The following is a 24,656-nucleotide window of genomic DNA, read 5'->3' as shown; positions in this document are numbered from 1 at the left end:
GCCTTTTTTTACAAGAATGGTAGTCGTAGGTATGAATACATTGCCATCAAGCGCAACTTGGGCTATTTCACCAACAACAGCGATGCCAAACTCAAATACAGTGATGTTGAGGTGATTCAAATGCTATATTTCCTAATTGACAACATATTTATCAAGTTTGCTGGCATGACATTCAGGCAAACCATAGGCATTCCCATGGGCACAAACTGCGCCCCACTTCTTGCAGACTTATTATTGTATTCGTATGAAGCAGAGTTCATACAATCACTTCAGAAATCTGGATGTAAGAGGATTGCCAAGCGATTTAACAACACCCACAGATATATCGATGATCTCATCAGTTTAAACAATCCTGGTATATCCAATTATCTACACCACATCTACCCAGATGATTTAGAAATAAAAGAAACAACTGAAAGTGTGGACTCGGCTTCATACCTAGACGTATTGTTTGAAATTAGACAAAATACACTATATACTAAGCTGTATGACAAAAGAGACGATTTCAATTTTAAAATCATAAACTTTCCCTTTTTGTCGAGCAATATACCATCATCTCCAGCTTATGGTGTTTATATTTCCCAACTTCTTAGATACAGTAGAGCATGCAATTCATGAAGACTTTCAAGTTAGACACAGCCTATTAGCTCAAAAGTTAGTGAGGCAAGGGTTCTCAGAAAGTAGATTAGTGAAATCATTTAAGAAGTTCTACGGTAGATACGGAGATGTTGTATCAAAATATGACCTGTCTGTTACTCAAATGATGAGTGACAGCATACCAAATTTGACTCACAAAAGTAATTTGGTGAATTCACCAAATAACAATGGATTTGTCGCTTTGGGTACGCTTACCGATTCCGGACACCTGGTACCACCACTATTTTGTGTTTCAAGATGACCCCATTGCCTTTGTCATTTTCAATATGTTCCTTGGACCTGGTTACTTTCTTAGTTACCTTGAATGATAACGATTATTGGACCTGATTTTATGTCTATTGATGTACACTTGATCTAATTATACAGACACACTTACATATACATACTCTGAGATGTGACTAAGTTTATCTTTACCTGGTCTAAGTACATGTTATATATTATTATATATATATATATATATATATATATATATATATATATATATATATATATATATATATATATATATGTATATGCAATGAATAAGAAGCTCTCCAGAGATAGAAGCATGTTTTGCCTAAAATATTTATTGTAAACGAGAAATCATTACATATGTTGCACACTTACCCTGCTACAGAATATGAGATGGACGCCACCGAATCATTTCCGAACAAACGCCTACCATTAAATTCATATACCAAAGGGATTTTGAAAATATTGTAAAAACTACATTGAAGACGAACAGGAGAGTAATATGTCACTCGCTCCGTTGAAATAGTAAGTTTGGCTGATGGCTCCATCGCTGAAACAAAATTATGTTGCTTTATTTAGTGATTGATGACTGTTAAAGGAACAAAAAATATCATTTTCTGTATTTGTCTGAATTGGACAGATGTATCAAACAATTTAAAACCTAGTATGGACGACCAACCTCAATTGCTTTATATATATAGTCAAATAGTGACAATATAGTTTAATAGACCTGTAGATAATAGTTTAAAGCAACATACGTATATCACATGTTGGACCACGCCATCCTTCAGTACAGAGACAAGCACCATTCCATGCGTGGCAGGTTGCACTGTTCTTGCATAGACAGTCATATTGACAGGCACCGCCATACTTGCCATATGGACAACCTTTGAGAGAAAGTAATGCGCTAATGAAAAGTTTGCAATTTTGTAAAGATTATCAGTGGATACAATAACACTTTTTGGACAAATAAGCTTACATAACATTGCGTGGATTCAGTTGATTGTACAGACTCATGTTACTGACTTAATAGCGCTGACATTCACTGTTAGATCTGAATTATTATACGGCTTTCTTCAACTATTGATGGACGAATTCCTGGTGGGCTTACCAGGATATGAGAAAAATGAAAAATCTCACACCATGCCTGTGAGAAAAACTGAACAATGCTCATCGTAAGACTATCATACAACAAAAGCATGACCAGCTGTTGATGTGTCACTAAAGAACACTGATACAGCTCTTTGTGTGCTAGGGATAATTTATAGAATGTGATAGTAAACTTGTACATTTGACTGTTCTCGGAAATATTCAACAGTAATCAGAGCTAATGCATCAGAGTCTATTATCAGTAAACACATACCTATGAATAGCAATTCAATGGTACCAATGGAACGTGTCTTTTCTTTCTGTAACGATATGAGGCACCTCTGTCGCACATGCGTGTCGATCATCTTTATGGTCACCTTTCCTATGTAGTCTGATCGCATGTATTCGCTCAAATCTTTTGCTACTTGGATCTGATTAAGGTCAGTGTAGTTGACCTAGGAAAGGTTAATTCAGTAATGAAAGTCTTTAAACAAGAAATATTATTGAAGTACAGAAAAGTTCTCTTCTTCCATTGTGAATTAGCAAAACAGACATGTTTCGGACAAATCACTTGTCCTTCATCAGTGTCCACACTTGATCTGACAGAAAGATCCAAAATGCAGGCATTTAAACAGCTGGAGGTGTAAACAAAGTCGAGGTGTGAAAATGTTTAACTGTGTAGCAGTTCGGGACATACCATTATCATGTAGGTGTGGCAGCATCATTAACAGTAGAAGCTCTAAAGAGTGCCATTATCTGCATTATTACATGATATGTACCTTAGTCGTCCATTGTGCAACCATAGACCGTACAGAGACCAAATATTGTCCACATTAAAGGTGTACTGTCACCTGTTCCAATTTTGCTACAGTTACCATGGAAAGAGAAAATCTAACCAATCACAGATTTTAAGCGGGTGGCCGCTTTTTAAAACAGCGCCCTCACATGGACATTTTGAATACCAAGGAACGCCCCTTTGACCATATATGGGCATATTTAGATTACAGGTGACTGTATACCTTAAATTCCAAGTAATACAATATTACAAGAGGACACCTTTACTTTGGTATAGTAAAATGTTTCACTAATTATGATGTACTGGACTGCATGGTGTTGCATAAGTGTGTGTCTTTGTTGCAAGAGTTGCCAACCATTTCATACTTCGATGGAAGTTGTATCAAAATTTTGTTCAAATGCATCTGACTATGAATATCACCGGCTAAGATCCATAGAAGCTATTAAATATCGTACGTACACTCACTCTGGCTTGCCAAATGAAATCAAATGTGGGCAAAGTGTCATTGACACTGTGTTTCATACATTTGTTAGCTTGTTTTGATACTGTACGGGAGCGACGGAGACATTGTCTATGGTGTTCAATCCATGCCAAAATTACTACTTTGATTTTACAACTTGACATGCAACTCCGTTTTCTATTCCACTACGTGTGTTCCCGGCGTTATACAGCCTGTACGCAGGGCTACTACTCCACATGCTATTCCACTACTCCGTATCCTATTCCACAACTCTGTATGCTATTCCGTTTTCTATTCCACAATTCTGTATGCTATTCTGAATTTCATTTGACAAGTCCACATTCGATTCTGAATTTCACTTCACAACTCCACATTCTATTCCGAATTCCATTTCACAACTCTACATCCCATTCTAGACCTAGCTCTGCGGAGCAGGGCAGTGTTACTGGCTATCGAACGAGATTCACAATGGCGGACGCGAAATGGTCCCCTCGCAGAGAGAGAGAGAGAGAGAGAGAGAGAGAGAGAGGAGAGAGAGAGAGAGAGAGAGAGGGAAATGCGAGCTTTGCACAAGTCTAAACACGCAGCCTAGCACATTGTGTATCTAAACAAGATGAGCGTGCTCGAAAACTGGGATCGATCACGATTTTGAATTAAAAATCGGCTGTTTTCGGAAAAGAAACTGCGCGCTGCAATCAGCGGTTTTGTCTATGGTGCACGGTGAGAGGCTTATCATGTGCAAGGCTCCTGGGAAAGACCAAGATTCACAATGGTGTCTGATACGGATATGGTCCCATCGCATAGAGAGACAAAAGTGGGCTTTATGTAAGTTTAAAAGCACAGTTTAGCACATCGTGTATCTAGACAAGTTGAGTGTGCTCAAAATAGGATATCGATTACGATTTTGGATGAAAAATCGATTGTTTTCGGCGGAGAAACTGCCCGTTGCAACCAGTGGTTTTGGCCTATGTCAGTCAGCAGGGCTGTGGCGGGAGGCCTTTAGCCGGTAAGGGGTGGACCATTTGATATCCTTGGGAGTGGAAAATTTTCGGAAAAAAAAGATTGCCCACAAATGTCAATAAAAAATCGGTCAAAGAAACTTGACAAAAACAGATGACGCACTTAGGTAAAAGAAAAAATCCATCAAAAGTTGCTTTCTGAAACACATTTTTATTTTAGTCTGCAGCAGATATACTATGATTCTTTGGCCAAGAGGGGAGGGGAGAGAGATATTAAAGTACAATGTGTCCTTCCTATAGCTGCATCTGAAGGGTATAATCGTGGCCAGTAAATGAAGTAACTTTTTGATTTTATAACTTTTTTTCTGTTTATTAGCTTGTTTCTTTCACTGAAGTTTGGCATCGCAAAGTAATTCGGGATATAAACATAAGATAATATAAACTTATCATATCTGTGATTGTTGAAAACTGTATTGTGGATCTTTACATTATGACTAATTAACAAGAATTCAACATTTAGGCAGCTTGCATCGGTACGAAAATGGGAAATACTCAGCAAGCATATGACAAAGAAACAGTGATTGTTTGTCATATGCTTGCTGATACATATAGTTTAAAGCTGCCATTCTCAATCCCAGGTTTGCGCTTTAGTGAGTGCTCCACCCGGTCAACATAGTTCATTGTTTTGTGTCAAACGCCGCTATATTAGTAGATTTACAAACATACACTATTCACGTCGACTGTCGATGAGCACGTCGGAATACGTACATTTTGGCATGAGGTGTTTCACCTTATATGGTGCGTTCGAGTTAAGTTGGCGCCGGATGCTGACAGTGTCCTCGACCCACAAAATTACCACTACATGTCAATATACTGGTATACAAAAACACGATCTGCATAGCTCGAATCTCTCAAATTCTTAGAACTAATATGTTTTTATTAAATTTGGAAACATCGGTGTCAAAATAACATAAAACTAGTACTTTCTGAAGATTGAACCGTGATCTCGACGTACTCAACCAGCCAACATAAAACTTTTATGAGGCCCATCATTCACCCAACTTGTCTTGGATTATACAGTACACCCGTCAAATATTTCACTGACAGCCTATTCTGATGACCTGGAATGCTGGAGCAGGGAATACAGCTTTGCCACCCACAACCGACGATCTATCCTTCTGAAGATAATAGGGGATGAGTTGGAAAAACAACCGTGAACTTCCATCCCATTGTTCACATGTATTTTTCGTTTACATCATAAACGGTACTGTGATAAGTCAACGCAGTACAGGGATCTACAGTAAAAGAACCGAACCGAACAGATGGCGGTCGGAAGTCAGAAAACAAGCCCAGATTATCATGTATTACATTATTTGACAATTTGTGCTGTGAGACTTCGTTTGCATTGGAACCAAAAAAGTACAAAAATCAAATGCATTTCCAAAACTCAGACAGGAAATCTCGTAAATTTCTCAGACGTAGTGAACTTTGACCGATACTATTGGGAACTGCATCGCATGTTATCGATTATGATGGCATTTGCTCACGTAGATACGTAGAATGCTCGAAGTGACGACGGAACAAAATAGAGGAAGTCAAATTATCCTTTTTAGCTCCATGGTAAAATATACATTTGGTGTATTAGTAGACTCATGGAAATACAAACGACACTCGATTGGAAACTATACACTGTGCCGGGGTATTGAACATTTTATTTGTCATTCTGAGTTTAGTATCATTAGTTTGGCAACGCGTCTATTCGACTCCGACTCTGTCGGAAGTATTGGGACATCCTGGACCGGACACACGCTTGGCGTGAAGAGCGATTTTCGGTCGTTGATTAGCCAAGTATTTTGCCCCAACTGATTATGATTAAGAAGTACAAAACAAACAGTTGCCAGAAATCTTCTAGGCCCACCTCAGGATATCAAATGGTCCACCCCTAACACACAACCCTGCAACGCAGAGCTTGATCTATGCGTACTCTCTGTGTGTATGAAATTACCGCTACCTATGTTTTCCGTCGAACTAATTTGCAGTTCCGTCAACTTGCGAATAGAATTATTCAAATTGTGAAAAATACACAGAACGGTCACAAAGACGATCACAAATTAAGGACGTTTTCAGAAAAGCTATTGCTAAGGAGTGAGATCCGCGTCATGACGTCAGATTCTGAGTCTTGGTCGAACACTATGAAAAGTAATAGAATAATATGGAAGACCGGTCACGACATGCGACATGCGACCTGCGACCTGCGACTTCAAAACTGCGACCTGCGTCCTGCGAGTTTGAAACATACGACCTGCGACTTCGGCATTTAGACCAAGGTGTAACCTGCGACTTCACAACAGCGACCTGCGTCCTGCGTGTTTGTCAAACTGCGATATCAGTCTTGATTTGTTCGCACCATTGCTCTGAACATGAGCCTGAAAAACACGAGGGACACCATTGCACTGTATTAAAACAGCCGGTTTACCGCATTCTCGCGACCAGAGCATAATTTTCGCACCGCTGGCCTACGCAAAAATCGGCCAGCGAAAGAATTCAACCAGCGATAGAAGTGCATGAAGCTGTGACGGTAGAGAATTCCACAAACGAAGAGCACAAATTTATTTTCCTTCTTACGAAAGGCAAACTGATCTGAAATAATGCAATAGCAATAGGGTTTTAAACGTCTACATCAGTGTTAGTTTCTGGAACTTTTCTGCCCACATGATCTAAAATATTATATACACACAAAAAATAATATGTACATATTATAGTATGTACATATTATAGTATGTACATATTAGGCTGAAAATAGGATTGTAGGAGGGTTTAATGATGTACATATTATAGTATGTACATATTAGGCTGAAAATAGGATTGTAGGAGGGTTTAATGATGTCCTGTTTTACAGTTTTAACTCGCGTTATCTATAAAGAAAGTCGGTCACTGGCTATTCATGGTTGGCAAATATGTTTGCACTTCTGTATCAGTATTATTTTAACTGCTTTACTTTGCATATGTTATTTGTGTAGACAAATGTAGTCCGAAGTAAACCAGTAAGAATATTTTTATTTTTCCAACTGAACAAAAGTTGGATCAATTCGATTTTTTGACGAAAAGTAAAAATGAAATTAGACGAAAAGATGGCAACATCGATGATCAATCACTGGAGAATTGGAACAAAACTGGAAATGTCAGAAAATGAACGACAATAACTGAAAATTCGAATGTTTGCAATGACACCGACGCAGACTAGTTATGATACAGGGGGGGGGGGGGCAACTGATGAATTAAACAGACAGCTAAATGGTTATACCACTGTGAAATGAGGATAAATACCAGAGATATCTAAAAATCAAAAGGTTTGTCGATAACATAAGGAAAGAAGCGAGGTAAGGCAGACGAAGAATATCTAAAATAATTTGAAATTATAATATAAACATATAAATGCCTATCACGTAGCATATTATTTTCCATGCATTAACACAGTACGTACTGTCAACATTTCCGTCATAAAATTATCTCTCCAGATGAAAATGACTGAACTGGTGTGTACATGAATTGAGTTTTGCCAGACTTGGTGAACGATTTACCAAAGCGAAAGCAATGGCTTATTAATTGATCGATGTTGAACGTTAAATCTCCTTTCCACGTTTTACCCTTTGAGCGCTGTAATTTTCTCCCACCAAAATTTTAGTGCAAAATTTTACCAATTGTATGAATTTTTTGTAATTTTTTGATAATTTTGGACCAAATCGACATCACATTTCATTGGCTACAGGTTTTTCCCAAAATTTTTGCAAAAATTGGAGAAAAATTGACAGGGGTTTATTATATAAAGGGGACAAAAATAGACTTTGGCGCTCAAAGGATTACACTTCACGCAAGACGCCTCCAATCTAATACTGAGGAAAACACCATGAAACGTTACGTGTTGATGTCGCATGTCGCAGTTGTGAAGTCGCAGGTCGCAGTTTGACAAACACGCAGGTCGCTGTTGTGAAGTCGCAGGTTACACCTAGGTCTAAATGCCGAAGTCGCAGGTCGCATGTTTTAAACTCGCAGGACGCAGGTCGCAGTTTGAAGTCGCAGGTCGCATGTCGCATGTCGTGACCGGTCTTCCATAGAATAAGGAGTTGTGAAATGGAATTTCGAATAGAAATGTTGACTTGTCAAACGGTATTAAGAATAGAATGTCGAGTTGTCAAATGGGATTCAGAATAGAATGTAGAGTTGTCAAATGGAATTCAGAGTTGTGGAATAGAAAACGGAATAGCATACAGAGTTGTGGGATAGGATACGGAGTAGTGGAATAGCATGTGCAGTAGTGGAATAGAAAACGGAGTTGCATGTCAAGTTGTAAAATCAAAGTAGTATTTTGGCATGGATTGGACACCATACATTGTCACTATTTTTCAATCATGTTAACAACTTTATTCCTTGCCAGTCTATAGTGGAAAAGTTTGCTCTGGTCCGATTTTACTTGGTTTAGCAGAGCATCTCTTTCACGCATTACATTTAAAATATCGGCATTCATCCATTTAGGTTGCCTGATACGTCTGGATCGTTTTTCAATGAATTGAGCGTGAATATCACAAATTTTGTTAAATATGGAAACCCCAATTCTCATCGCAATATTTACGTTGTTCGCAATATCTACTAAAGTCCATGGTGTATGATAATAGTCACGAAGAAATAAACTATGATCAAAATTAGTAAAGGAACGAAATTTGTTCATAAGATGAGAGGGTACACGTAAAAAAAATTGAGTTTCTTTTGCGCTTATAATAATCGGAAAGGCAATTGATCGGAAAGGCAAATTTCTGGTACAAAACTTGACATTCTCGGAGGCATAGATATGGTCAATGCAAGTCTTAGTAACTGGTGTGGTGGGTTGCGATACGAGCTGAAGTAAAGACATATTACTCAAAGATTTGTAAATGTAGTTACTTTGGCCTCTAGCAGTTAATAAGTCAATGTTGAAGTCTACCAATATAAATTTCTTTACAAGTATAAAAATCCTTTTCAAGATTCGTTTAAATGTTAACATCTAAGGTATGTAAATTGTAATGTGGTCTATAAATACCAGCGGTCAGAAAACTTGAAAATAGGGGGCGCGATTTCAAGCCATATGATTTCAAGTTGATCAGACAAGTCAAACATTATATGGTGTAACAAACGTTTGGACGAATATAACAGCCTGTTTTCCTCAACTCCATCTTTTCGTTCAACTATGGATCCAAGAATAGTAAAATCATAGACAGAATTTGCGCCACTTATAAAGGTTTCAGCGAGAAAGAGCATGTCAAACGAGAAACGTTTATCAAAGGTAAGATAATGACTTATCTTATCCTTTTGGACTCTCCATCCCTAGACTCTTTGCCAACCCCTTGTTGGATACGCAGAGCCCGACCGTTGAGGGCAGAGACTAGAGAGGCTGCGTCACGAGCAGTGTTGTGTTAGAGTGTAAGCGTGAATATACAAGACAAAAATATAATATAGATACACAATCATTCTAATAAACTTATAACTGACTTCAAGTTCGTGTCTACGTTACCTTAAAAACGTCACTTTCAAAGTGTGAAGAGTTTCCTCCTTTGAAGTTTACAACTTCTCTGTAGTTTTTATCCTGATCGATTAAATCCATGACCCATGAGACACCGTCAAAGCTCAAATTCCCTTCTGTTCCAAAGAAATCTATCAGACTTTTAAAGACACCACGATCCACAGCCACGGGATAATATATACTCACAGCACCTTATGATGAATATGAAAGTGAAAGGGGGTTACTTAATGACTTTGTGTGTAATACTATGTTTCTACAGGGTGAGAACAAGTATTTCACGTTTACCCAATTTATAAAAAGCGCAACAGTCCTTGCATTGTAAATGTAATGATACATTTTACGCTCTTTGCAAGGCCCTAACAAAGAGTACGATTAGTATTATTAAAATATTGGTTTGATTTTGTGAATCACGTACACATTGAATGTTTTGATGAACACGTGCGTAACTCTATCAAAACGTCATCCTGATATTCGTGCTGATGTCTTACATCACTTCTTATGCATGATGACACACAGCCGCTTTACTGACATTCATATGTGGACTCTAAAAACGTTCAAAGCTCCAGCCACATATAGTCCGAATATCTGTCCCTGACGCACGTTCTACCTTAAATATGAATCATATCATTGGAGTCATTACTGAAAATCTGGTAGACATTTTCCTATGGGACAGCTGTGCTGCAGTAATTATTCAACCCGAAGGGAATTTTCCAGGTACCGACAGGTCAATAAAAACCAGTTTATAGAGGGAGTTGGTTTGTTAAATCAGAGAGTCTACCCATGGATATATAGTTTTGGCTTCAAGGTTTTACTTTTGCATTTTGTAAACGTGAAAGAATGCAGTCCATTCCAACAGACTATAGGCTATAGTTTGTTTTGGAGTCACGCGTCCATCTTCATAGTCTTTCAAGTCATTGAAGTCGTGACTAAAAGATAAATATCACCAGTTTATATCGAGAAAGACTTACAAGCTGAATTATTGGCGACAACTCCAAATTGCTTGGAAACGTCGTCGTAATCATCGGATACTCGCCTGTTTTCTAAGGAGAAATCTATCATCAATGGCCACATATTCTGATGCCAGAAAAGAAATAAATATACGTTAGTTACGGTTAGCTGCCAACATACTAAGCTGTGCCCCATCTCCTGAAAGAAAGTCATCAATTTGTCTGCGCGCTCGACAATCTTCCGACTGTAGTTCGAATCTGTACAGAAGAGAGTCGATGAAAAGGTTGACAATTTGAAAAGGGTCAAGTATTATACTTATTTGTAACGCTTCCTATCCATACAGCCATATTGCTCTCGATGTCGCTAGTTCAAGCCAAAATAATAATGCTTAAAACATATTCAGGTGGCGTTCACAAAGTGAACACTGAGCATTGAAATAGTGTTTTTGATAGTTGAACAAAAATGCAAAAAAGAAAACAGAATAACAGTGCCGGAGAAAGTACACGTATACACTCTTGTCTTTTACATGTAACTTTCTTGAATGGGAGACCTACCGTTTGTGAGATTTTTAATAACTTTGACTCAGTCTTTTGCCTCTTTGCCGGTGCCCGGCATATTTCACATTAAGGTGTATAACACTAAACTGAGATCTGATTTATTTCGTATAGAAATCATCCAACGACGGGCTGACACTCTGAATGAGAAACAGTATGCGTAATGATACAGTTGTTTACTGTCGTTCATTGGGTTCATGCAATTTACAGCTTGTCGTAATACAACTCTATTATGGAATACATGGTTCAGGGGGTTGCTGGAATAGAGACTCAACAAAATATCGCATCATATACTTCACCACACAGTTGTGTATCGTCTCATTTTATAACTTAATAGTCACAGATTTATTGTGTCCTGTAACTTTTATCACTATTGGACTCCAATAAAAATATGACAATCTTGCCTAAAAAAACAATACGGAAGTACTATGCAATACACAGTGGGGTTCCTTGCTGTCCCCCGAAAAAACCCAAATAGGTAAACGTAGCAACGATGAATCCCATGAACAATTTTATTTATGTTCATATAGCCTAATCAGTGTTTCTCTATGTGGTTTAATTGTCATTTATCTTATCATTGCATCAAGTACTTACCCTGTCTTTGATTGGCGTTTCGCATGTTTTATTATAATATGGCGGCCAGTCTTCCCTGTCGATCACATGCACCGTCAGCCCGAACGCTAAGATTTCATGTTCCTTTCAAAAGAAAGCGTCATGACAAATCCTTATAGATTTAATTATATCATTGATAACAGCATTATATCAAAATAATCAGTCAAATTTGTTGTCTTGTAAAATGGCCCCTGACTAATATTTGCACATACAATAATTGGGTACAATGGGCGACACACAGCATAGGCTGCTATGCGAAAACTTCACAAAGCAAATTTTATCAAAGTTGAGTGTGTACCCGCCTTTAAAAGGGTCGTCGATATTATAATCAACATTTGTTGTTCCAGCTTATAAAGGTTGCTTTCTTCGCAATTTTAGCATCCAAAAAGAGACATGAGAGAGAAAGCAGAATAAAAAACGAACTATTGTCGTTGAACAGGAATTAAGCGCCTGGGCCAAAGCATTATTGACGAGAAAGATACGTAGCAGGCGTGGGCACGCATGGCAGTACAAGACAGGCGATGACGACAAAAAGGACAACGCCGATGTAGCAAAGCTCTAATTGCTCTAATATGGCAGTTCTAAAAGCAAATGGCTTATTAAACATTCCATGTATTTAATCATTGAATAAGTTTTAGCTTTTTATGGTTTATTAAACATTCCATGTATTTAATCATTGAATAAGTTTTAGCGCCAATTCTTTTCTGCTATCTTTACGCTCCTGGTCTCGGCATTAAGCTTCTATGATGGTTGAGGGACTTATTTTAGCGCTGGTTCGTTACTTTTTGACGTCGCTGCGCGATTGTTGCTTAACTAAATGTGTTCTGCAATCAGAACGATGCATTGGCATGCTTAACACACTGATATAATGCATTTCCTCGGCAGCATATTTCTCAACAGACAGTGCAATGCCCTATCATTTTATTGAAATGCTGACAGCATATGTAAATATTGAACAAGCGTCAACTTCCACATTTTCATCAGAGTCTAAGCATCGTGTTATCAGTATAGGTTTCAGTTTGGTAATTCCGTATTTATGCTCATTAATCTTACGTTTGTATTACAGACACATCTAAAATGGATGTTCACTTCTGCCCAACATATTTGTGGAAATATTCCAAGGGGTCAATCACACATAAGGTGTCTATTCAAACTCGACCAAGTTATAAACGAATTCTCCAAATGCTACACATATTGGAGTATCTTGTTAAGGTGTGAGAAATTTATGATGGCACACTTGTGTAACATCTTTTATGATTCATGCGTGAACGATTGAGAACCAAAATATATGTTCATACAAAACAAAAGCTGACGCTTCACGTTGTTCTATAATTCACAAGAAAAATTGTAATGAATCTATTTCAGTTCAAGGTAATAATAATGTCTTCCGTTATGCATACGATGTCATCCAAAACTTTTCGACAGAATTTCGTCGCATACTGGTCGCATACTGGTCAATACACAAAAAACATGTAGCCCTCACAGTTACTGAGATACATGACAGCAGGTTAAAGCTCACCCCAAATTTTGGAAGAAAAATTTTGTGCTATACTAGTCAATATCTACCAAACACCAAACTTAAAACTTAAGGGTGCAAGGCAAGTAATTGACCTTTTTAATCTAACAATTCTCTGGTGGTTAATAAGCTCAGAACCCCCGTAAATTATATATTTTCTGAAAGCCTAGATATAGGGAAACGTTTTGGTAACCACAGTGTCACCATTGTTTACATAACTATCACGTGAAAGGTAATTTGCATAACCTTTCAAAATCGGTTTTCCCTATGTTTTGTCTCAATACGTACTTCGAGATATCTGACTCAAACTAGCTGGAATGCAAGCTGTCACTACGCTCTTCAAAAGCGTATTTCAGATTTTTTATATCTTTTTTGGAGCACAGTTTTAAAGAAATCAACTAGGGTTAAATTCACCGCTCTGGAAGTTTTTCTGGCATAAGAATTGTTTTAGAAAGTTTAAAAAAATTCTGAGACACACTTTGGAAGAACCTAAGGACAGCTTGCACTCACACTAATTTCAGCCACACATCTTACAGCATTGAAACAAAACATAGGGAAAACCGATTTTTGAAAGGTCATGCAAATTACCTGTCACGTGATAGTCATGTAAACAATAATTACATTATGGTAACCAAAATGTTTGCCTATATCTAGGCTTTCCGAAAATATATAATTTGCGGGAGTCCTGAGCTTATTAACCACGAGAGAATTCTTAGCTTAAAAAGGTAAATTACTTGTCTTGGAACCTTAAACAGCTGCGGAGATACATTCGAGAAGATCAAACGTCATCGAAGGCCATCTTAAATTTTGGAGAAAAAAAATGCTGCTATACTGGTCAGTCTCCGATTGACCTCGCATAGATTGTTTCATGGTTGTACAAACTTTATAGTTCTTGAATGGTCTAGCGCTAGATTACTAGAACCAAATCCATTATGATTTAAATACTCGTGGTCCAAGTATATGTAATTTATATGCCCCTTCATTCAAGATAAGTACTGGACAAACGTCAGTTATCTAAAGTGCAATACCATTTGAAACGCCAGTCTTCTTTTTTTAGTAGAAGCATTGGGAGTTCGACACATTTTAAAACCCAGGCAATTTTCTCCACAACAAGTTTATAAATGTAGTCTGCTCTTCACTGGATTAACAATTTTCTTGTCATATTTTATTTTCGTTGGGTTGTTGAATTGTGTCAATGAGCTACACACTGCTTTCCAGTAATTATATTTACATTATTTCGTTTGTTTTATATCCTTTCCGAGGGCTCTGATGTAAATTACAATATCTTTTTGTAACTTAGACTACGCTCTTTAAATAAACAAGTAAATAAATATATAATAATTATTATATTTATTATTATTATTATATTATTATTATTATTTTATTATTATTATTTATTATTATTGTACTTGGGCCTCAGCCCAAGTACATTTGTTTTCATTCCGTGGGAAAAACTGTAAGGTATAACCATTTCTGGCTGAGACCAGGGAGGGCAAAATGTATTGGCTTCATCTTTCTTGGCATAATAAATGGCGTAATGATGTTAACTGAATGGAAGTGCTGCTCTCAGCCAGTCTTGAATAAGTGAGATGTGAATATAAATGCTTCTCTATCTGAGTTTTTGCCACAAAATCTTCTGAATATAATCAAAATGTGCCTCGAAATGCAACAATTAATGCACCCTCCGTTTCCTAGGCGATGGCACGACCCTTGCTACACCCACTGGACGAGCCAAAGTGGGAGGGGTAATTTCGGTTTGGTCGAACAGGAGGGCTCGAGACCAGAATTGAACATTTAAACTTGAAACATGTTTGATCACTGACAAAATGTGGATTAGTGTTAATCAAAGAGAAAGTTTGAAAAGGAAAGGTTTTATATCCCGGACACAATGAAAAACATTACGACTGGAAACTGTGCCCCCGGTTGAGAATAGTAATGCCCACAGCGATGGAGAACACTTATCCTTGAGCTGAGAAAACCAGACCATCATTTCGAAATAGAGCTGCAGATTCGAGAAGCTCGTTAAAAATAGCTAGGTACACCCCATAAAGGGGTGGTTTCGAGTCTTGAGGGCAAATTTCGCCTCCTTCATTTAGAAATCGTACGTTTGTTTTTCCAGGGGAACACATCATTTGACACAAAATTTGCATGAAAAGGGGTCGCCAGTAAGCACGTGGTCAAATCTGGCATAAGAAACAATATGAAATGTTTGGTAAAGCCAGTCCAAAATAAACTGATTTGAACTTTTGTGTTTTGTAATTTATACCACTGCAGTAACATGACTTTTTTTGACAACATCACACAATGTAATACGTTTTGAAACTGAATACTCCGACGTATTCTGTGTCCCCTTTGCTAAAAAATACGGTATGCCGATTACCATGTAAGGAGATGATGACGTCAAGACATTTGTAGTGCGTTTGGTCTTGGATGGTGCACGAAGTTTTGTCGAGGTAGCTTGTGTATTTATTTCCTAAATGGGAGATATTAGGGTCGATCTAAAAGAAGGCCGAAGAATGTTATGATACTCTAAGCGAGCTGAACTCCAATGCGAATGGTTGGATAATTTGGAGGATGTCTAGACTGATCTCGTCTCATTAAGATTATTTGGCGGTCAGTATTGAATTTCAACTGCGTCACAAGTTTGCGAAATGAGTATTCCGTCGAACGGTCAACGAACGATATTTTAGAAATCTGGAGACATGGCACATCGCAGTTTTATTTTAGTATTTTATATTTTACAAAAGATGTAAGAAGCAATGATTTTGTTGAAAATTCTGAAAAAAAAATATAGGAAGATTTGATCGCGAACACATTTTCACTTGGGGGTCAACTAGCCCTGCGTACGATGCTGTGTGTTCCGCTAGAGCTAATAGCCCCGCTCACCACAGCCTTGCAAAGACCCGTACGTTGGGTTGGTGACTTCAAATCCATTTTGGGACTTGACGTAAAAAGCCAAATTACTGCCGAAATTCAGCGTTCTTGGGCCCAAGTCGTATCCCAGCCTACCTCAGCTACTCGATCGCTTCCAAAAATGACAGTCTTTTATTCACTTCTCGTAAATAACCGTCGATGTCGGCAACTCTCTCGCTAGCCCTGCGTACGATGCTGTGTGTTAGCTGTAGCACATAGCATCGTACGCAGGGCTAGGGGTCAACATGGTGTCGCAGCCATGTTGCCTCAAAACTTATTTCTGTCTGCACTCAAAACTCAAAAATGTCGCATATGAACCTGAAAAATCGATGTAATTTTGTCAAACTTCGGCGACAAAATTTCATCTAGGTAAGGTAAATTTACTGAAATTTGATCGACAAATAATCCTGAGCTTGAACGTGACAGCTCGCCTTCTCCGGGAAGTCATGCATCCGGCCAGCTGCCCATATGGCCGGGTGCATGAGATTGTTTTCAAGCGACGGCGGCAGACCGTACGGGGCTCTGGATATGAACCTACCGCCGGTGTAGCTGTAATAACTGTTGCGTTGTTTTTAATCACCACGGACGAAGTCCGAGGGGACTTATAGGTTTGGTCATGTCCGTGCGTCCGTCCGTCCGTTCACGCCTAGTACCCAACCCCATACAGATGCACGTCGATTTGTTTCACAATGCTATCAATTTGGCCGTGTTAGAGGACTTTTTAGTTTACACCTCCATAGACTCCCATGTATAAGGCAGTTCTCCATAGACTCGCATGTATGATGCCAAAAAAATAAAAATTAAGTTTCTCATCGTATTCATATTGCCTAAAGGATGCAGTGACACAGTTTTTTTGTCCCCACGGATAAAGTCCAGGGGGCTTATAGATTGGCTCATATCCGTCCGTGAGTCCATCAGTGAGTCCATCGGTTCACGCAGATATCTCAGACATTTTGACAAAATATCATGTGACCTTGGTGACCTTTGACCTCAAATATACATTATTGTCCATAACTCAGTAACCACAAGTGCTAAACCTTTCATATTTGGTATGATGGGACACATTAAGACGCCACATATTGTACCTTATTAATTATGCGCATTTTGAGCGAGCCAATAGAGCTAGAGGTCTGATTTTTGGTATATAGGGATAAGTTAACAAAATAATTTGTTTGACAAAACTTCACGTGACCTCAATGACCTTTTACCTCAAATATACATATTTGTCCACAACTCAGTAACAAGTGCTACACCCTTCATATTTGGTATGATAGGACACCTTATGACACCATATATTGTACCTCATTAATTATGTGCATATCTTATTTTGAGCGAGCCAATAGAGCTAGAGGTCTGATTTTTGGTATATAGGAATAACTTAGCAATACAATTATTATGACAAAATGTGACGTGACCTCAATGACCTTTGACCTCAAATATATATATTTGTCCACAACTCAGTAACCACAAGTGCTACATCCTTCATATTTGGTATGATAAGACACCTTATGACACCACATATTGTACCTCATTAATTATGCGCATATATAATTTTGAGCGCCCCAATAGAGCTAGAGGTCTGATTTTTGGTATATAGGAATAACTTAGCAATACAATTATTTTGACAAAATGTCACGTGACCTCGATGACCTTTGACCTCAAATATATATATTTGTCCACAGCTCAGTAACCACAAGTGCTACACCCTTCATAAATGGTATGATGGGACACCTTATGACACTACATATTGTACCTCATTAATTATGCGCATATCTAATTCTGAGCAAGCCATAGAGCTGGATGTCCGATTTTTGGTATATAGGGATAACTATAGGGTAGAAATCTAAATATGCCCATCTAAATATTAGACATCTACCATCGAGAACAAAAGAAATTTGCTGTAATTTGAATATTTAAGGAGTTTAAGCAATTCCGCTATAAATAAAGAACCCCTGCCTCAAACTCCACAAAAGTTGCTAGACATATTTTGCCGTTGTCATGCCATTGCTTCGTTTAATAACCAGTTAATCAAATGCCTCATTGACAGGAGGAAATTCAAGACCATATTTGAATAGTAGTATATATTGTCCTCAAAATTACCCTATCACGGCCCAAGTACTCATTGCCTTCAGCAATACTGCCTTGTTATTATTATTATTATTATTACTTAAATGCAAGGACGCAAGTTATATTATCCCTCATGCAAACATGAAAGACACCCTAAAACGGACTAACACTGCCTCAGAACTTCAACGCACCCGAACGGTTGTAAGGACTTTGAAGATCAGTCATTGATCGAAAAATTACAAGTTTGTTATACACTCCGCATCAGTGACACCGGATCTATAAATAATCCAGAATCTTACCTTTGTTAGTGAGTGGATGACAAGGAAAAACTCTTCTGTTATAGTGGCATCAATGAGATCAGCGACAACGATAGACGTGTTGTCTTCACTCACACAAAACCTGTTGAACTAACATCAGTGACAGATTACTTTTATTTTGTTGATCGATGTTTCTGTGGTTTCTCGTAACATACGGTGTAAATTGTTGTACACTGCACTATTGAAGGATTACTGTTCACAAATGAGAATTGTATAAACATGAATAAACAACAAGTCTCGATTATGGTCTTCGGGTCAAATTTTTGATATGTTGTTTCACTAAAACCTTGTAAACAAGAAGTCTGGTAATTTGCTTACCTGGTTTCCATCAACGATACCCAAGAAAAGATTCGATGCAGAAATATTCCATTCTTCAAACCAGAACACGCTGCTACCCAATGATACATTCTGAAATTATTTAAATGAAGTGTTCATATCGATATCTAGTCAGTATGGAGAGACACTCTAAGGCAAATATACTTGTACAGGAACAGCAACGCACTGGTGATCCATCCATCCATACATACATACGTACATAGCATTCATACCCATGGGCCACGTAATCCGAAACGAAAAGTAGATCTTACCTCCTCAATCACAATGGTGGAATTGTACAATATTCGGTGTTTTGATAATTCTTCATCAGAGATGCAAGTGTCTGTTCCATGCTTTCCTATTAGAACAAATATATGTGCCTATCATCAGTAAACAATATCACCAAGTCTCGTTGCGGTCTGGGCGGCAGTTCTTAAAAATTGCATCTGTCGTTCGTTTAAAGACTAACAAATATTAACTACCCGACACCTTTGTGTAAGTTCCATTTCGCATTCGTTGTAATGTGTGGCACTTTATTGAGGAAATCATCACTTACTACTACAGAGTAACTTGCTCCTGTGTCCACTCACATGGATCATTGTCGTAGGAACGTCTGTCTGTCTGTCTGTCTGTCTGTCTGACTGTCTGTATGTCTGTCTGTACGTGATTATGTCACTTAATAGGTTCAATATCTCAAGAATTGACATGAAAGCTAATGAACTTTGGCATTGTGGTAATGGCTGACCAATTAGATTCGGTGTATGTCGTATTATTAATGGTTAATTTACTAAAAGCGGAAATTTTGTTGACTGTGATATCTTTCAGGGACAAGTGCCGCATATGTATTTACTTTAAATAGCACAATAAGGCTGCCTGTGGCTGCTGTGTGTATTTTGTCATGTCCAAAGCAGTAGTTAGTATGTATGTATGTATGTATGTATGTATGTATGTATGTATGTATGTATGTATGTATGTAAGTATGTATGTATGTATGTATGTATGTATGTATGTATGTATGTATGTATGTATGTATGTATGTATGTATGTATGTATGTATGTATGTATGTATGTATGTATGTATGTATGTATGTATGTATGTATGTATGTATGTATGTATGTATGTATGTATGTATGTATGTATGTATGTATGTATGTATGTATGTATGTATGTATGTATGTATGTATGTATGTATGTATGTATGTATGTATGTATGTAAACTTTTACTAAAACATGGCTCAAGAGCAATATACTGAGTGTATCGATTTTTTCCCAATATTATTCAACATCTATCATCACCGGTTGGCCATTTGTAACAATTTACCAAGACATGCATCACCCATGTTGCTTAAACGTTAAATAGGAACAATAGACTGTGTATATTCTAAATGGCCGTCAGACCGTCATTTCATTGCAATTCTCCAAGTGTTAGGCCATTACGAAGAGCTATGTTAACCAAAGTCAAGTTGCCACGCGGAGAAACATACATGCCAAATATACCCCACTCACCTGGACAACAAAATCTTATTTTGTAATTTTTGCACGGGTCTCCTTTTTCCAATGAATCCAAACAAATGTATTCAGTTGATGAAGATGGGTTGTCACAAACTAGGCGTGGAAAAACTGTGTGTATTTCATCCAGTGTCTTCTTTTCATCAATAAAATCCTCTTGCAGATGAAACCAACGAGTCCAGTATCCATCTACAAAGGAAGATTATGCAAGATGATAACAAGTTTCCTTTCTGTTCCCTTTCAAAGTTCATTTCTCCCCGGCTCTAATATTGTACTGGTACAGATGACCTGCGGTATAACAAGTCATCGACAGTGACCCTCATTCAATAAATAAACAGCAATGCGGACTGTGAGTGTCTTCAAAGTTAAAATTCTAGTAAGCGAATTTTTTCTATTTATTTATTTGTTTTCTTATGTGTTAGAAAGCCGAAGCTTAACGTATGAACCTTGTGCTTAACATGAACGAAGTCAGTTGTAATAAGCATGTGCAATTTTCATGGCAAAATAACTGCAAAATGGTTGTCAGGCCGGCGTTTATAGTGCGTCACAGCACATTGATCGTTTTGCAGTCTGTGTTAAATATACGTTCACCCGTATCTGTGTCAGTTTTTCTGGCATAAATATATACTAACAAAACGGGCACGAGGAAGACACACTGAAGTTTATCATGCATGTTATTCATTGTGCAGTGTACTTATGCACGGTTGTAGTGTTGTTGTTGTTGTTGTTGTTGTTGTTGTTGTTGTTGTTGTGTTGTTGTGCACAAGTTTCAAAATTGTGCCATGGCCTTCGCCCTGGTTCACATTCATCTCATTTACATGATTTTAGGCAGATTTATATTTCGAACGGGCTTTACACACGAGGTCAAACAACGGCCCTGAATTGAGTCTACCATTGACTGCTGAGACATCTACAGAGTAGCATTTTGAAAGTTACACACATGCGCATTCAATCCAGAAATACCTTTACAACCGAATTAATTTGACTTGGAAGTCGGAATACAATTCATGACATCTGTAATAACATCTAATAATATTCGTGTAAAACGACGGCAACAAACACAGTTATGAACGTTCTTACAGTAAGACACACACACTATATAAACGCTTCACTCGACATTTCAAGGTTTGTGCCAAGAGGCCAGTTAGTGAGTGAATACATTTCGAGTCGGTATTTTATCTCATTTAGATTGTGTTTTAGAGTTCACCGCCATTGCACTGAAAAAGATTAGTTCCAACTACACAACATGTTTCTGATACAAACAGTAAAAGGATCCGATAAAATTAAACAAAACCATGTTATGCATGTTGATGTAAATATCAGAAATATCGTTATGTACGCGCTTGAATACTCAAATTGTAATCTAATAAACAAGTACTTCCCAGGTGCAGAAATCTGGCAAATTCGGTCAATTCTACAAAATCATCACAAAACATGTTTCGAAGGCAGATATACTGATTTTAGGGACTGGTCAGTTTCTTCGGCCTTGGGGCGATGGATTGTTTTTTGCGGACGTCAAAAGTGGCTGAACACCCCCTATCCCCACCCCATCCCACCCCCGAAAAAATGCAACTGAATTGTGCAAGTTAAGTTGTGGCTGGTATGATGCTTTGCAAATCAAACTTCCAATACGCAAATAACTAGATATCTCTGACATATATGTCTCATATATTAAAGTGACGCACCCAAAAGGCGCACCGAAAATGTATGTCTTATATATTAAATTGACGCGCCCTAAGGGCGCGCCGAAAAACGCATTAACTGAATAATGAAATTCGTGGCTGGTCCGATGTAGGCCTATTTAGGCAAGTATTAGCCCTTGTTGTTGTTTAAAAACACACTGAGCCCCCGACCCGACTATTAAGCATTTCAAAAACATGGTGACCCCATCACAAAAGTCGAAAACAGGGTGACCCCCATGAATCCACCCACCCCCCCCCCCCCCGGCCGAAGAGACTGACCATGCAGTCCCTATCATATTTTTTTTTATTATTTTATTGCAGTCATCAAAAAGAAAGAAAATACATTATACTTCACTTATTCACTGGATTACAAATATTACGGTTCACAGATAAAAGAAAAGGTGAAAATTAAGATTATTCCAATACTTGTAACATGTCTCCCCACTTCTTAATATGTTTGTCGAGTTTACTCTTTCGAATAGCAATGTAACGTTCAATTTTTTGTATGTTGAAAATAAAGGACTTAAAATTAACAAATGTTGGTGTTTTCTCTTCACATCTACTAATGTAAATATATCTCTTGGCAACTAATAAAACAAAATTTAACAGCTCTGGTAATGTGGGGTCTCCTAACGAAATCACTCTGGCTGAGACAATATTCGTACAGTGAAAATATATTCCCCAGGTCTGGAAAAGAGTAGACCAAATTTCTCAGTTACCTCACACTCATAAAACAAATGTATAACAGTTTCAATATCACTCCGACAAAAGGACAATTTGAGGTAGGTACTTTAGATGGAATTATTTTATGCAATCTTCTGTTTGTCATAAGAATGTTATGAGTCAATTTCCAGTGGAAGCTTCTAAGCTTAACATCAAGTGTGATTCTAAAAGGCAATTGATATATTTCTTTCCAACTTTCAACAGAAGTACCTAATACATGATCATAATAGAGCTGCGATGTTGGAACCTTAAAAAAATTAGAAATAATACTTGGAGTAACAATTTTTGTTTTACACTGAAGCAAACTTAAGGAAATATCTAAAAAATTAATATTGTAATCATTTTCATTCATATCATCAGCGTTAAATCTAGATATGTCAGTATGTTTTTTCCACTCTTTTGGTAGCGAATGGATAATACCACACCATTTCAAAAAGGAATATTGTGGAAGTCTGTTCCCAAAAGTATTCCAATGCAAAATATTGCCTACATTATCAAAAAGTTGACCTACGTAAAAAAGTCCAGCATCAAAGGTGATGCTGGACCCTTTCATATTTTAACCTTGATCTTAAAATTTTAGGGGAAGGGGAGCACTTCGTAACTCCCCCCCCCCTCACCAGCATATGCGGAAAATAATAGCTATTACTTTATTTTTGTAAATTTTACAAATACATGTATTGGTATTTAACTCTTCTAAGTTGGGGAGGGTCAGTCATAATTTCTAAGTAAGAGCGGTTACTGAAATTCACCATGGTTGGCAGGGAGGGGGTTACTCGAAATTTCGGAGTTTCCGATGAAATTCCTTCGACACCTACTCCCAAAGGCCGTACATAATTACGGTTCCCTTAGTTTTTAAGTTTGTCTGTCCGCTGAAAATGTTCGCAAGAACACCTTTAAGGCTTTTTGCACGAACAGTTTCGTTGGCTGCACCTGACTCCATACGCGTTTCACTTATAAAAGGTTAGGTTACATTATTAAGGCCGATGTCTAGTATTTCGACATCAGGAACACGCAAATCATTTTATTTTCACGATAAAAGATGTAAAATTCATTTTCGAATAATTTGCCCATGTTTGTGTTGAAATAACAACAGCATTTGCAGTTTCAACGATGTTTTGATTTTCGTTGAATAAGCCATAATACTGTCATAGCTGTCTTTTTATCAGGTTGGCAGATAAACATATGTAATAAACAGTTACGCCGGATTTCTACATCTATGAGTCCAGTGACATCCAGGTACGTTATGATGACATCGTGTCTCAAAGACTTATGCTACATTGTAGTTTCATAACCAAACTGGTTTTCTTAAACGGAAACATACTGTCATCGATGACAGAGAAATGCTTTACTTCGGTCAACCAATTTTCCTGAACCAGAACTAAATCACGAATACCACAGATGCTTTTAACTGAGTCCATTGGCAACTCTATACCGCAGGGGATCACAAGACGACCAGATAACATAGTTCAAATGTACTAAACCATGTCTAACCTTTCAAAGCCCAACTGGTCTGTGAGTGCCGAAAGCAACTTATGACTTCACAACAGGATCAATGTAGTTGTAGATTTACATCTCTAGATCCATAAACGTACACAACTTTCTGAATTCGTCTACATATAATTATGATATCATTGGGGATCTTACTTGATAACATCGCTGCGTCAAATGCGAGAAAAACGAAAACCACGGTCGTCTTCAGGGATGTCACATACGCCATAGTTGCCTCCGTAGCTAGATTTCAGAGCAAAGGAAA

General features: G+C 37.8%; 2 protein-coding genes across 2 annotated transcripts in view; both read right to left on the bottom strand.

Moving 5' to 3' along the window:
• The window catches only part of LOC139141744 (fibroblast growth factor receptor 3-like), a 15,221-nt gene extending 13,446 nt beyond the window's left edge, over nucleotides 1-1,775 (bottom strand). The window contains exons 1-2 of the mRNA XM_070711370.1: nucleotides 1,647-1,775; nucleotides 1,264-1,438 (exon numbers count right to left, since the gene is read on the bottom strand). The gene's annotated coding sequence lies outside the window, so the exon portion shown is untranslated. The remainder of the gene's footprint in view (nucleotides 1-1,263; nucleotides 1,439-1,646) is intronic.
• Nucleotides 1-24,656, bottom strand: part of LOC139142951 (uncharacterized) — a 25,395-nt gene extending 739 nt beyond the window's left edge. The window contains exons 1-9 of the mRNA XM_070713147.1: nucleotides 24,548-24,656; nucleotides 20,496-20,687; nucleotides 19,261-19,346; nucleotides 18,992-19,081; nucleotides 18,656-18,763; nucleotides 11,843-11,944; nucleotides 10,715-10,820; nucleotides 9,738-9,937; nucleotides 2,252-2,432 (exon numbers count right to left, since the gene is read on the bottom strand). Of these exons, the coding sequence (XP_070569248.1) occupies nucleotides 2,252-2,432; nucleotides 9,738-9,937; nucleotides 10,715-10,820; nucleotides 11,843-11,944; nucleotides 18,656-18,763; nucleotides 18,992-19,081; nucleotides 19,261-19,346; nucleotides 20,496-20,687; nucleotides 24,548-24,620 (1,138 nt within the window). The 5' untranslated portion in view covers nucleotides 24,621-24,656. The remainder of the gene's footprint in view (nucleotides 1-2,251; nucleotides 2,433-9,737; nucleotides 9,938-10,714; nucleotides 10,821-11,842; nucleotides 11,945-18,655; nucleotides 18,764-18,991; nucleotides 19,082-19,260; nucleotides 19,347-20,495; nucleotides 20,688-24,547) is intronic.

The sequence above is a fragment of the Ptychodera flava genome, chromosome 10 (genome assembly GCF_041260155.1).
Source record: "Ptychodera flava strain L36383 chromosome 10, AS_Pfla_20210202, whole genome shotgun sequence".
Taxonomy (NCBI): Eukaryota; Metazoa; Hemichordata; class Enteropneusta; family Ptychoderidae; genus Ptychodera; species Ptychodera flava.
This window is presented reverse-complemented; position numbering and strand designations above follow the sequence as displayed.